Genomic DNA, 15,779 nt, shown 5'->3' with positions numbered 1-15,779 from the left:
TTTAGCCTGGGATTATGTGGTCTGAATCTCCCAAGTGGACCAGGTCCCCATTGATTCCCTCCGCCCAATGTTATGTGGGCTCCCCTTCCCTCTCTGTTGCTCTGGATTGGGGATCACTGGGTGGAGCTGAGGCCACACACTCTCATGGTGTGGGGCTCCACTGCCACAATATCACCTCGGCTTTCCAGCCACGCACTTGGCGCGACTTGGCTCGTCCTCTCATGTCTCCTCCTTTCTCTCCTCCATGCTCCCTGCTCTCCGTGTTTCAGATCAGCTACACTTTTACTTGTTTTTCATGCCAATTGCTCCGCAGTGTAGCCACAAGTCTGGTCTGCTGTTGGGAGCAAATGAACTGAGCTTTCAGCTACTCTGCAGCCATCTTGGAATCCCGCATGAGTTTCTGAAAGCCAGTTCATTGTTATAAAGCAGTTGTTCCCAATCAGGGGTTATTCTGTCCCCACCCAGGAGACAGTTTGGGTTGGCACAATGAGGGGAGTGCACCTGACATCTGGTGGGTAGAGACCGGGTATGCTGCTAAATGTCTCACAATGCACAGGACAGGCCCTTACAACAATTATCTGGCCCAAAAGGTCACTAATGCTAAGATTGAGAAACCCTGTTGTAAGCTTCTGGGATTATTTATTAATACAGCATAACCTAACCTATCCTGGCTAATATAGCAACTACCACACTAATTTTATGATAGCCAATGTAGAAATAGTTGGGTTTAACCAATTAGGTATCTTGGTTATTAGGAAGACAGGTTTGAAAGAAATCCAGGAAATAAAAATGTAGATATCATACTATGGCATAAGAGTTTGAAGGGGACTCAGAAGGTTCAGAAGCTTCCAGTTTCACCACTGTTACTAGGCAGATGCAAATATTCAAGATTAACAAAAACCAGGCAGAAAAGTCAAAAACTTGTATAGTTTCAGGTTGAATTCTTCAGTGAACTCAGATAGTAAAATAAGGGAGTTTTGTAATCAAAGATAAATATGAGTCTTTTATATTCCTCTAAAAATAGCATTGAAAAGCTACGTCCCAAAGTTAATAAAATTTAGGCCTGCAAAAAGTGCTAAGATCCAAAGAGGGTTTTTTGCTTGTTTTAGTTGTATCAGAAGCAAGACCAAGCAAGAAATGGAGCTCTTGTTTGATGCTTATGAACTAACAGAAAGCAGAACAACTCATCCAGGGTAGCCTCGTTTACTCCTCACTGGCCACCAGCCTCAGCAGGACTACCTACCTCCTGTTCTGCCACCATAGCTGATTCTCCAGCAGCCTTTTTGAGGCAGTGGGTCTTTTTAGCTCTGCCTCTTAAAGCTTTCCTTGTACTTGCATTCTTGAATTATAATCACAAGCAATTACTGCCCTCCTTCGTGGCTTGGAATTGCCCCAACTTTGAAACTTTGGAAATAAATGATAGATTTTATTTATTATTTTTTTTTAGAAATGATTTTTTTAAGCCTCACCTAAAGATATTTTCCCATTGATTTTTATTTTTTATTTTATTTTTTAAAATATATTTTAATTGATTTCAGAGAGGAAGGGAGGAGGAGGGAGAGAAAGATAGAAACATCAATGATGAGAGAGAATCATTGATCAGTTGACTCCTGCATGCCCCATACTGGGGATGAGCCTACAACCCAGACAAGTGCCTTTGACCGGAATCGAACCTGGGACCCTTCATTCTGCAGGGCAAGGCTCTATCCACTAAGCCAAACCAGCTAGGGCACCCATTGATTTTTAGAGAGGGAAAGACAGAAATATCGATGTGAGAGAAACACATTGATTGATTGCCTCCTGCATGGGCCTCAACCAGGGCTGGGTCCGGGAAAGAGCCTGCAACCATGGTACTGTTATGCCCAGATTTCGTGATCCCCAAAGACCATCAGGGAGCCGAGTCCGATGTAAAAACCAAAAGCCTTTATTAGCCGGCCGGCCGGGCCGAGCAACTAGCCGGGCGACTGCTCTGCCATTCTCCACGCAGGAAGACCAGAGAGCAGCAGCGACCCTTTGTGTAAGACCGCTTTTAAGCACATTAACCACATCCGGTTTTTGCAGAACAAGTAACCCAAGACAAAACAGTTTTTCCCAAGCAACGTCAGGATCATGCCAATGACGACCATGTTATTCACAGGGTCATCCTGTTCTCCAGAAAGCTGACAGTGTTCTATGAAAGAAGGCCTACGTGCTGGGAAGGGGCCATGAGTCCCTATTTCAAGGCCTGGCCTAGTGTCAGCACTGACATCTCTATCTGGGGCATAGTCCACGGCCTCTCTGGAAGCATGCTCAAAAATTCCCAACTCTCCAACAATACATGCTCTTGACTGGAATTAAACCCCGGACCCTTCAGTCCACAGGCCAGCACTCTTATCTACTGAACCAAAATGGCTAGGGCTAAATGATAGATTTTAGATACACCTATCCCTTCTTCTTTTTTTTTTTATAATAAATCTTTATTGTTCAGATTATTACAGGTGTTCCTCTTTCCCCCCCCCCCATAGCTCCCCTCCACCTGATTCCCCACCCCACCCCATGCCCTTACCCCCCGCCACTGTCTTCATCCATAAGTGTAAGATTTTTGTCCAATCTCTTCCTGCACCCCTCAGACCCCCTTCCCCCTGAGAATTGTCCGTCCCCTCCCTTTCTATGTCCCTGATTCTATTATATTCATCGGTCCATTCTGTTCTTCAGATTTTTTATTCACTTGATTTTTAGATTCACTTGTTGGTAGGTATGTATTTGATGTCTTTTTGTTTTTCATAATTTTTACCTTTACCTTTTTTTTCTTCTTCCTCTTCTTAAAGAATACCCTTCAGCATTTCATGTAATCCTGGTTTGGTGGTGATGAACTCCTTTAGCTTTTTCTTGTCTGTGAAGCTCTTCGTCTGACCTTCAATTCTGAATGATAGCTTTGCTGGGTAGAGTAATCTTGGTTGTAGGTTCTTGCTGTTCATCACTTTGAATATTTCTTGCCACTCCCATCTGGCCTGCATAGTTTCTGTTGAGAAATCAGCTTACAGTCGTATGGGTACTCCCTTGTAGGTAACTAACCGGTTTTCTCTTGCTGCTTGTAAGATTCTCTCTTTGTCTTTTGCCCTTGGCATTTTAATTATGATGTGTCTTGGTGTGATCCTCTTTGGATTCCTCTTGTTTGGGGTTCTGTGCGCTTCATGAACTTGTAAGTCTATTTCTTTCACCAGGTGGGGGAAGTTTTCTGTCATTATTTCTTCAAATAGGTTTTCAGTATCTTGCTCTCTCTCTTCTTCTGGCACCCAAAAAATTCGGATGTTGGTATGCTTAAAGCCGTCCCAGAGGCTCCTTATGCTATCCTCGCACTTTTGGATTCTTCTTTCTTTCCGCCTCTCTTGTTGGGTGTTTTTTGCTTCCTCATATTCCAGATCTTTGGTTTGACTCTTGGGGTACGGTGATCTACAGTTGAGTTTCTGTATATTCTTTATTTCAGACAGTGTATGCTTAATTTCTGACTGGTCCTTTTCCATTTTTTTGGTATTCTCATTAAGGTCCTTGAAGGTCTCTTCAAGTTTCTCAGTGGTTTTTAGAAGATTCTTGAGTAACCTTATAAATGTGGTTCTGAACACTGTGTCGTCCAGTAGTTTACTTTCCTCCATCTCTCCTATTCGTGACATGCTTCGGTGTCGCCGCATTTTGGCTGCCTTCCTGTGTTGATGGAGTGGCTTTGTGTGGTCAGTGACCTATGGGGGCCAGTAGCTCAGCTTCCCCAATCACCTTAGGTGGTCGCTCTTGATACACCCCTTTGTGAGCTGAATGCAAAATCTTGGTGTAGTTAAGCCTTGATTGCTGTTGGTACACTGGGAGGAATTGACTTCTAGGCCAATTGGCTGTGGGGACCCGCTGTGTTTATACTGGAAGAACTGCTGCGCTGGAGACACCTGGAGACACGCTTGCGGTACAGGGCTTGTTTCAGTGGGGCTTTGGTGGTCACTGAGTCCGCCTCCCGAATGTGTCACTTATGGATGTGAGAAGTTGAAATCTGGTGTCTCACACTGACCACTAGGAATACTGGCTTCTGGATCTCCAATGGGTGCAGTTCAGCTGCTGTCTGAGGCCACCCTGCAGGAGCTACAGCGAGAACTGCCGTCCTCTCCTCCCTGCTTGGAGCTTGGAGGCTTTGGAGCTGTCTGTACTGGGTTGCAAGTTTACTAGTTTAAACTGCAATAGAGAAGGCCATTCATATGCAAAAGCCACTGCTAGGAGCTTGGGTGTGTTTGTAGATTGTGCGGGGCGGAGTCTCAGGGCGTCACTAGGCTAGGGCGTGGCAAACAGCGATGGCTGGCAGTGAGCCGCCTCCAACCGTGTCCCCGCAACCGCGTCCCCGAGTCTCGTGCCCCAGTGCAGCCAACAATTCTACCTCCTCGCAGCTCTGCTAGTAAGCCACCCTCACTCTCCCACCCGATGGCAGACAGCCCAGTCTCTCCCCAGAAACTGGATTTCAGAGAAATTGGGGGCTTGTCTCTCTTCGGATTGAAGAAAGCAACGCCCGCCTCCAGCTGGGCTCCGCCACCTGCTTGTGTCGCGCGCACGTTCCCCTGTACCTCAGTTTTTCAGCGTTTGCACCCTGATTGCTCCCGTCTCTTTCAGTCTAGTTGTAGAGGTTCCGCTCAGCCAGCTTTCCCGTGGTTCTGGGTGATAGACGTTCTGTCTTTTAGTTGTAGTTCTGGAAATTGTTGTGGACAGCAGCAACCCAGATGTTTGTCTATGCCGCCATCTTGGATCTGTCACACCTATCCCTTCTTAACAGTCAGACCTACACAAGGATGGGATGCTATATTTCAGAGGCAGTGGTTCCCAGAATTTTAAGTATTTTCAAGCAAAGGCCAGAGAGCTACATGGTTGTCTATCTTCTTCCAACCCTGATTGCCTATAATTCTAAATTTAAAACTTGAAGTCCAGAACAAATATTTCATCATTTGTCTCAATTCCTAGCATAGTTTAGCCATGTCTAAATTCAGGATACTAGGAAATAAATTAGCCAGTCTTTCTGTAGCCATAAAAACTCCATTGAACCTTCTCCTTTCTCTGAGGATAGAAAGGGTAACTGCAGGGTCCAGATTGGAATCTGTGAGAATTTCCTCATCACATTAATAAGCCTCTCTTGTCCACCTATCCAAAGCTGTTTGCTTCATTGACTACTGTCATGTCTTAATCACCAAATCCATGTTCTAAAATACCTGCGTGTTCATTGTAGGCCCAACAAGTTCATAGAAGAATTACTAAGATGTGGTCAACAAGCTGTGTTAGCATGACAACAAGCCTGTTGTACAGTTTGTCCTCACCAGTTTATTGACTATAGGAGACTTAGTAAGAGGAACCATTTCTCTTCTCTCTCACTCTATTTCCGCTGAGTGATAAAAATCCTGCCTAATGCTTTCTCTTTTATAATAATAACTAGAGGCCCGGTGCACGAAATCCATGCATCGAGGGGGGGGGTGTTTCATGGGGGGGGGGGGGTCCCTCAGCCCAGCCTACACCCTCTCCAATCGGACATCCCTCGCACAATCCAGGACTGCTGGCTCCCAACCGCTCGCCTGCCTGCCTGCCTGCCTGCCTGATTGCCCCTAACCACTTCTGCCTGCCAGCTTGATCACCCCCTAACCACTCCCCTGCCAGCCTGATCGACACCTAACTACTCCCCTGCCAGCCCGATTGCCCCTAACTGCCCTCCCCTGCCAGCCTGGGCACCCCTAACTGCCCTCCCCTGCTGGCCCAGTCACCCCTAACTGTCCTCCCTTGCCAGCCTGGGTGCCCCCAACTGCCCTCCCCTGCAGGCCTGGTCACCCCCAACTGCCCTCCCCTGCTGGCCTGGTCGCCCCCAACTGCCCTCTCCTACTGGCCTGATCGCTCACAACTACCTTCCCCTGCTGGCCATCTTGTGGCGGCCATATTGTGTATACATGGGGGCAGCCATCTTTGACCACATAGGGGTGGCCATCTTGTGTGTTGGAGTGATGGTCAATTTGCATATTACCTCTTTATTATATAGGATAAGGATGAGGTATATAGCATTTAAAGTATATTCTTGAGTTATTCTTTATTAATCTCTATTATTTGTAAAGTTTATCTCAATCAAAAGTTCTGAAATCAGCCATGGCCAGGTGGCTCAGTTAGTTGGGGCATCATCCTGTCACCAAAAAGTTTTCGAGTTGTATCCCCAGTCAGGGTGTATACAAGGAGGTAACCTGTTGATGTTTCTCTCTCTCTCCCCCTGTCTCTCTCTCTTCCTCTTTAAAATCAATAAACATATCCTCAGGTGAGGATTTTTTTTTTTTAAGTTCTGAAATCAAAACAAGGGGATGGGTTAATAGTAAAGTGAGGCAAAGTTTAAGAAGAGCTTATAATATAATGTGGCATTTAAAAATAAAAATGTGTTTTACCGATTCCTAATTTTTCGTTTGTTGCAATAAATCATTCTAAGTTTTGTGCCTTCATATTCTTAACCTTACAAATGTCTACCTGCCTCCCCAAAGAATTGTCAAGTCACAAGATAATAGAGATAGCAAATAAACAGTCTTAAATCAAGCAAAGAGTAATCAAAGAAGTACAAATTAAAATATCAAGTTACTGTTTTTTCCTATTAAAAATTTTTTGTTGGTTTTTCTTTTGAACTTTTTCTTAATATTTATTTATAAACTACAAAGTAAGGTGGTGCTTCTCTATGGCTTCAATTCTAAAACTATTTACATAAAATGAAAAGAAATATTTTTGTTGTTTTTTATTACAAAAATACAACACATCTTCATTGTAGAAAATAAGGAAATACAGATAAAAGATGTCACAGTGGCAATACAATTAACATTTCGTGATATAGATGTCATTCTTTTTCTTATTCATGGCTATTATGTATCTAAGTCTCCTATTGATGTGCACGTGAATTTCTTGTCATTATAAATAATGCTGCAATAAACGTCCTGTCTGTTAATCTTATTTTTGTATCTCGGATTATTTTTTGGGACTGATTCCTAGGACCATTATTGCTGAGTCAAAGCATATTGCATTTTTAAGGCTTTTGATTATCTTTTGCCAAATTGCTGACAGAAAGGTTGTATCAAATGTACAAGAGCACTGGTTGATGCATTCTCTAGTCCAGCTCATTTATGTTGTTTTCTTCACCGCTTTGATAACTCCAAAATGATATTGTTGATTTAATTTGTAGTTCTTTGTAATAATCAGACCATATTTTACAATACATGCTACACAAATTGCAGGTGGATATCTTAACAAAATACTACAAAGTAAAGAAAATCTTCATTGTCACATTATTTAAGAAAACATACACGTACCCCTCTACATGTTCAACAAAAGGAAAGCAGTTCAATAAAAACTGATACTCCTAAACAATAAATTGTGCATACTCTTTAAATGTATAAGAAGAAAACCTGAAAGGAAATATGCCAGAAGGTGTAGTGCTTCTGTGTAGTGATAGGTGATTTTTAATATTGCATAATTTTTAATATTTTCCACATTTTTATAATTGACATTTGTATCACATTTGTGAAGAAAACACATTTTTGTTAAGTACACTGCATAAAAGGGTGCACGAGGGGAGAGGAAACTATCCACCTGCAATTTGTGTAGCATGTATTCTAAAGATGATATTAAACATTTGATACTGAAACAGGGAACATGAACAAATAACATAAATAAGATTGTGGTGAGCAGTTAATCAGTTGTCCAAATGTTAAAAGTTTCACATGCTTGAGAATGTGACAATTCTTGAATCCCCTGAAAATAATGTCTATGTTCTGTTTGTTTGTTTCCTTCTTAGGTTGCTGCTGTTGACCTTCTGGTTCCTGGAGTTGGAGAGCTCTTTGGAGGAAGCCTCCGAGAGGAGCGATACCATTTCTTAGAGCAGCGGCTGGCCAGGTATCGGTCAGACCTAAAAGAAACAAAATTCAGAAATTGGGGAAAGGAAACTCAAAGGCAGTCATGACAAAGTAACAGAGGACAGTTCACAGGCCGCAGCCGCTGGCAGACCTGAAATTCAGATTCTAGTGACCTTGAGCGAGTTGTTACTGGATCTTTCTCAGCTTCCCTTTCTTAACAAATGGAACTGTTACATGAAACAAGGCCACAATAAAAACTGAAAGTTAATGATGGAAGGAGGAAGATTTCCCCATTAAAGCTTACCCTTCATTTTTATTTTTCTCTTCTCTATGTTCTTTTTATATACTCTAAATTATGAGTCCTGTAGGGCCATAAAGAAACAGACGCTGAACCAGGGAAAGGATAAAGATGGAAATAGAAAGATACTAAAAATATCTGCTAAGCTATTTAGGATAAGCCGTTTTCCCTTCCTCAGACTTTCTACATTGTTGTAAGGGTCTTGATTTAACTATTTGAATAACTTACTTTAACTATCTGTCCAAGGCCTGGGAAATGAATTGGTGAACACACAGAAAATGTTTTGGAAAAGAGAAATAGGGAATCATGTTTCTAATTGAACTACCACTTCCATATATGCATGGTCTGCCAACACACCACAATGACTTCCTAAACTAACCAGGGTTATAAACCTCTGTTTTCCACTTTTGCTGTGCCAAACATTTTTTTTAAAAAAGGCTTTCCCATGTTGAAGGCATAATCCTTCTCTCCAGATAATGCTAGTACTTTTCAGAGTAACCTGGAAAGTAACCTGGAAAAGCCATAATTATTTGAAAATATCCTGCTAAATTGCCATTTGTAAGGCCTTCTTTACCTAATGGAAAAATGCTTAAAAAGTTGATGTTTTCCAAGGTCTCAACCTATAAATCTGTTCGGCAACTTGGTTTTGTAATCCTATTTACTTGAACTGCTCTATTTGGTTAGGGTCCAGAAGAAAGGGGGTAAGTATGTTTTGGGAGGACTCTTTTTTATTAGAGTACTGACTCCTTACTATAACCAACATGTTAGGAAGTCCTGGGAAAATCATAGAATTGAAGTAAAGGTCAAACTCCTTAGATGGAAAGAATTTAAATATTCTCTGGGTGTGTTTTTTTTTTGGTTTTTTTAAAGCACAATAAAAATCACACATGGCAAGAAACCACATCTGTTGAAAGATTAATTGCTCTGTTTTCTTTGCTTGCTTCCTTCCTTCAGGAAACCTTTCCTCATAACATTAAATGTTTACCTAATATCTGATAATATCCAAATTTATCTTTTCTAATGAAATGGATATGCATTTCCATCTCTCTCTGATCCGTCTGTAACTTCTGTTTATGTGTTCTATATTTTTGTATATTTGCGTTTTTCATTGTCCTGATCACTTCAGATATATTGGTCCCAAACACTTTTTTAAAGGACTGAAATTAATTTTAATGAGTACTAAAAGCTACAGACTTTTAACACTTAATTGGCAAAAGCCAATTAGCAATTATATTATGAAGGTAGCCTCAGAATCTATATTATTTTAATGTTACAGTGAAAGGTGTGTCTGTGTGTCCTTTGTTTGTGTGTGCCTTCCAACAACCTTCAGTAGCAGTAATAGTACTTTCTTATGTGACAGGACAATACACTCATCCAAGTGAACCCCTGGGTCATACTTCTAAAGCATTTATTGACTATTTGATAATACCTGGGACTATTTTTGAACTCGCCTTTCTGACCGTACAGTAAAGGTTCAGCCCCTCAACCAGGTTGCATGTTATTTGAGAGCACGAGTTTTGGTGTGCACTTCTCTGTAAAGAGCACACAACCCAGAACAGATGTTTAGTGGTTAGTATGTTTACCTTACTGACATTCTCTGAAATAATTCTGTTGTATTCCTTTTACAGATCAGGACTGAGAGAAGCCTACCAATGGTAAGAAGGAAGCCCCTAATGATTCTTCTTCTAGCTGTTGGTTTGAGCATTACAGAGTTTTTACTTGTATTTCCAAGGCACTGTGAAATATTGTTAAAAACAATGAACAAGTTCGCAGAAGATTTTTTTTTTTTTGAGTCCTTGAAAAATAGCAATAATGGCTGCCGTTAGTTTATTTATTACTTATTGTGTGCTGGACAACTGTGTTACAGTTTTGGTGTATACTACCTCATGTATACAGCATAACACCCTGTGAGTTAGGTACTGTTCTTGCTCCTTTTTAACTGTGCCTCCAGACCTGAGGCCTAGAGATATTAACTAACTTAACTAAGAGCAGTTGGAAGCATAGAGCTGAGACCTTTGTTCCTAACAATTATGCTTCAGTTTCTCTCTATATGAAATTAGGTGCTTGAACTAAGTGACCCCTAAGTGATCTTCACCAACCTTAGAAATCTAAGCTGCTTAGGGAAGACCACCTGTCTGCACTCATACATTTACTTCTCCAAAGTTTTCTGGTTTTCTTTCCTCGGACCCTTTCTTCAGATACTTTTCATATATGCAGAATTTTAATTTATATTTCTGTAATAGACTCTTTCAGGATATTGGTATAATATTATCAACAATATTATTAATTCTTCACCTGTCCTCAAGAGAAGAAAGGATCTGATTACACACTTGTCTTTTGGAAATGAAGGAACTAAAATTTCAGAAATGCAAAAAGCCTAAAATTGGGTTTAGGTAATAGGCCTTGAATGCCTTTGTTTTTTACCAGAAATGACCTTAGGCATGGTTAATCTCTCCGAGTCTTGGTTTTCTTGGCTAAAAGATGGAATGAGAATATTATTTCACAGGGTATTGTAAGGATGAAATGAGACAATATAGGTTAATTATCTACATAGAACAGAAGCTCAGTAAATGCTAATGCCTACACCCCCCCCCCCTTCATTTGTTCTGACTTCTGCTATTAGGTAGATGAGCCTGACTGATCAAGCATATGCATTTTACCTCAGTTTCTGCCTACAAGTATATGAAAACTAGCTAAATGCAAATTTAAATTATTGGTTAAATAAATTCAGGCCTTTTCTGGTCTTTATTGATCACTTCAATACTATTTTTTTTCCAACTAAAGTTGTCAAACTGTTAAGCTCTCCGAATATAAAGATTTATTATTTGAATTTCCTTCCTTTTAAATGGTTACCATAGTATTTGAAAAGGTAGAAGGGGTTTTCAAAATCTTCAAGTCTGTGACCTCTGCTAGTGTTCTACCCACTCTGAGTGGCCACACCAGGTGTCTAAGAATTTACTCACTTCCTATTTCTACATGCCATATGCAAGTAAAACCTGTAACTAGTTCCACAAATTCTGAACCATCTCTTTTATAATCTGGCTACCCTAGAATAAACAATCCATCAAATACATATTCTTTAGAAAACTTGTTTCTAAGAACTGGCTTTTTCCATCTATTAAAACAAAGGCAAGAAAAATACTGAATTCAGTTTCCAGACATTTATATCAGTGTTTTGACATCAAGATATGAAAAATTTAGAACCACCTAAAGCTTTTGCTGGACTTCTAGCTGCCAGCTCAGACCCTGCAGGTGTTTGTGGCAGTGGTTTGATATGCCCTTCATCTCACTTTCTCACTAAACCAAAGTATACCCTGCCCCTGTGTCTTATAAACTTAAAGTTAATTCAGCTACCAAGCATTTTAATTGTTGAAGACTGTGTTCCATTCATTATTCCTGACAGCTCGTACTGATCTGAAGTTTTATGCTAGATGTTCCTGTGTGTAGATCTCTCACTTGGTTCTAACTCACCTAATTGCAGTTCATATTTTATTTTAGAAAGATAAGTACTTAATCTTAACCACATAAAATACCTGTACATGTAGCCATGATTGTTAACAGTGGGAAAATAAGTGATAGTCTTTATCCTGGAGGAGCCAAATGACTCCCAGCTATGGCGCTGAAGTTCTATTCTGGAACTGATTTTACAAATCATTCAAGAAGCTCTAAATTTATCTTAATATTATGTAACTCAAGAATTCTCCCACCAAATGACATAAGAAGATTTACAGAATCTTCCTCCTCCTCTTCTTTCCTAAAATACCTGTATCCCAGGTTGCCATCTTGGCATTTTTTTAGCCATCTTAAGTGGGAACAGAATGTTTATGAATGGGCTTCAGAGGTTGCCCAGCCTTCCAGAAAAATTACTCCAGACACCTTCCACTAGGCGTGAAGCAGAGAACTGGAAGTTTCTCCTCACTCCAGTGCTCAGGAGTATATTTTTGAACCTTCAAACAATGAATCTTTATAAAGTAAGTGTCTGCTCCAGAGCAGGCACTGGAGATGGAAGAGTGAATGAAATGCAGGTCCTGCCCTTGATGTAGCTGACAGTCTAATCTAATAGGACATACCTTTTTGTAATTTATCAGGCAAAATTCTTCACTTACTTCTGTGTATGAACAGTATGATTTTGATAAGAAGAAAAAAAAGAGCACTATTAACATACTAAGAAATAGGAAAGGGATATATTTTGAAGAAAATTAGTAAAGTTATTAGAAAATTTCCTGTGGCCTCATGAGGTAAGTTTTCTATATATAATTAAATAAGTAACTTAAAAGAAAAAGGATCAAGTAACTAAAGCCCATGAATGAATGAATGACAGGATTTGCTGCTATTTATCTGGGTAACACTGGACAGATCATTTTTAACTTCTCCGTGTCCTTTAGTCTGGTCTACCACAATGACGTGAATGATAAATGATTACAAAATACTTTGAAACATAAATTCCATTATAAACTCTGACCCTATACAGCATTTATAGATTATGATTCTCTGTTTCTCAAAATCAGGTATCTGGACCTCCGTCGATTTGGATCTGTGCCACATGGAGGTTTTGGGATGGGATTTGAACGCTACCTGCAATGCATCTTGGGAATTGACAATATCAAAGATGTCATCCCTTTTCCAAGATTTACTCATTCATGTATTTTGTAACTGGAAAACTGGTTAAGGGAAATCATGCAAGCCAGAGGTGCTGCACATGCATGTGCCTACAGGAAAACGCATGCTTGGATTTTAGAAGGGCAGAAGTTTTCAGAATGTACTTGTCATACCATAGCATATAACATGAAAAATAAGTGATCATGATTTTCTTACAAAATTGAGGCATTTCATGAAAAGATGAACTCTCCCAAGAAGAGGTAATTATAGCCTGTAGAATCTCTAATCAATTATGTCAATTAAGAAGAAAAGAAGAAATTGAAGTAGATGGTTCCAAAGGTCCTTTCAAACTCTAAAAGAGGATGAGATAGTGTACTTTGTCTTTAATGATAGCTCACTGCTTTGTGTGACCTTTGAGAAACAACTAGTAACTAAAAATAAAATGTTGTTGGACCTTTTCTTTCTTACCATTTAACCTATGACAAATGCCCATCTTATTCTCTGTGTTTTACTAAACATTATAGAAGAAAATATTTCTTTGGGTCTTAAGTTAATAAACTGCTATTCTGAATTGAAATCTTGTATCAGACTGGGTGAAAAAAATAACATTTAGTAACTATTGAGCCTCAATAAAATGGATATGGAAGGAAAGTACCTTAATATAATAAAGGCCATATATGACAAACCCTCAGCTAATATCATACTCATTAGTGAAAAACTGAAAGCTTTCCCTCAAAGATCAGGGACAAGACAAGGATGCTCCCTCTCACCACTGTTATTCAACATAGTACTGGAAGTCCTAGCCACGGCATTCAGGCAAGAGAAAGAAATTTAAAAAGTATCCAAAAAGCAAATGAAGAAGTAATACTCTATTTGCAAATGATATGATTCTATATATCGAAAACCATAAAGACTCCATCAAAGACTTAGAAACAATAAACAAATACAGCAAAGTTGCAGGATGCAAAATCTGTGTACAAAAATCCATTGCTTTCCTTATACTAACAGTGAAATACCAGTAAAATAACGAAAACAATCACGTTAACATTTGCAACAAAGAGGATAAAATACCCAGGAATAAACTTAACAAAGGAAGTAAAGGACCTATACACCAGAAAATATAAGACATTGTTGAAAGAAATTGAAGAAGACACAAAGAAATGGAAAGATAGTCTGTGTTCATGGGTTGGAAGAATTAACATAGTTTAAGTGGCCATAGTATCTAAAGCAATATACACAATTAATGCAATCCCCGTCAAAATCCCAATGGCATTTTTCAAAGAAATAGAACAAAAAAAATCCTCAAATTTGTATGTAACCACAAAAGATCCAAGTAGCCCACACAGTCCTAAGAAAAGTAAAGCCAGAGGTACCATACACACCCTCTGACTTTAAATTATACTACAAAACTAAAATAAAACAGTGTGGGATTGGCAGAAAAATAGACACACAGACCAATGGACTAGAATTGAGAGCCCAGAAATAAACCTACACATATATGAGCAACTAATTTTCAACAGAGGAACTCAAAACACAATAGAGAAAGGAACATCTCTTCAATAAATGATGTTGGGAAAATGGAAAAACCGCATGCAAAGGAATGAACTAGATTGCTGTCTGACACCATACACAAAAATTAATTCAAAATGAATTAAAGACTTGAATATAGCCCAGCCAGCATGGCTCAATGGTTGAGCATTGACCTGTTAACCAGGAAGTCACAGCTCGATTCCCAGTCAGGGCACATCCTGGGTTGCGGCCTTGATCCTCATTGTGGGGCATGCAGGAGGCTTCTGATCAGTGATGTTTCTATCTCTCCCTCTCTGAAATCAATATATATATATATATATATATATATATATATATATATATATATAATATATTTACATATATATATTAAAAGACTTGAATATAACACATACCTAAAACAATAAAATACAAAGAAAAATACATAGATGGAAAACTATTGTGAACTTGACCCCAAAGGCAAGAGAAGTAAAAGAAACGAATGGGACGATACCAACTAAAATGCTTCTTCCTGCACAGCAAAAGAAACCATCAACAAAACAAAAAGGCAGCCAACCCAATGGAAGAAGAAATGTACAAATACTATTTCTAATAACAGGCTAATATAAAAAAATATATATTTTTTAAAACTCATAATTCAACAACAAAAAATCCAATAAAAATGAGCAAAGGACCTGAACAGACCTTTTCCCAAGAAGGACACACAGATAGCCAACAGATATATGAAAAGATGCCCAACTTCACTACCTATAAGGGAAGTTAAAATCAAAACCATAATAAATCACCACCTCACACCTGTTAAAATGCCTATTATCAATAAGATAGGAAATAACAAATGTTGGAGAGGATGTGGCGAAAAGGGAATCCTCGTTCACTGCTGATGGGAATGTAAATTGGTGTAGCCTCTATGGAAAACAATATGAGGTTCCCCAAAAAAATGAGAAAAGGGCTACCATATCACCAGCAATCTCTCTACTGGGCATCTAACTGAAAAAGTTGAAAACATTTATTCATAAAAATATATGTAACCCTGTGTTCATTGCAGCATTATTTGTGGTAGCCAAGAATGGAAACAATCTAAGTATTCATTGCTGGATGATTGGATAAAAAAGAAGTGGTACATATATACAATGGAATACTACTCAGCCATAAGAAAAGATGAATTATTGCCATTTACGACAGCATGGATGGATCTTGAGAATATCATGCTAAGTGAAATAAGATGGAAATGGACAAGAACCATATTATTTCAGTCTTATCTACACTAATAAAAGAGAAACATGCAAATTAACCATCACTTCGCTACACCCACCAGCCAATCAGGAGCAAGTATGCAAATTAACCCAACTAAAATGGTGGCCACGGAGCTGGAGCGAGCAGGAGGCTTGGGTTGCCCCTGGCGATGGAGGAAGCCAAGCTTCCCGCCCACCCTGGCTGGCCCTGGCCTCTGCTCAAGGCTACAAAGTTTCAATTATAGAACATAGATAAAT

General features: G+C 39.4%; 1 protein-coding gene across 3 annotated transcripts in view; it reads left to right on the top strand.

Moving 5' to 3' along the window:
• NARS2 (asparaginyl-tRNA synthetase 2, mitochondrial) overlaps window positions 1–14,482 on the top strand; it is a 127,518-nt gene extending 113,036 nt beyond the window's left edge. For all 3 annotated transcript variants that reach the window (XM_079787606.1, XM_079787604.1, XM_079787605.1), the window contains 3 exons: window positions 7,808–7,905; window positions 9,792–9,818; window positions 12,672–14,482. In XM_079787606.1, coding sequence (XP_079643732.1) covers window positions 7,808–7,905; window positions 9,792–9,818; window positions 12,672–12,816 — 270 coding nt within the window. In that variant the 3' untranslated portion in view covers window positions 12,817–14,482. The remainder of the gene's footprint in view (window positions 1–7,807; window positions 7,906–9,791; window positions 9,819–12,671) is intronic.
• The last annotated feature ends 1,297 nt before the right edge of the window (window positions 14,483–15,779 follow it).

This window comes from Cnephaeus nilssonii (genome assembly GCF_951640355.1).
Source record: "Cnephaeus nilssonii genome assembly, chromosome: 13".
In the NCBI taxonomy this organism is placed as follows: domain Eukaryota; kingdom Metazoa; phylum Chordata; class Mammalia; order Chiroptera; family Vespertilionidae; genus Cnephaeus; species Cnephaeus nilssonii.
The sequence above is the reverse complement of the archived record's forward strand: the minus strand, read 5'-3'. Positions and strand labels throughout refer to the sequence as shown.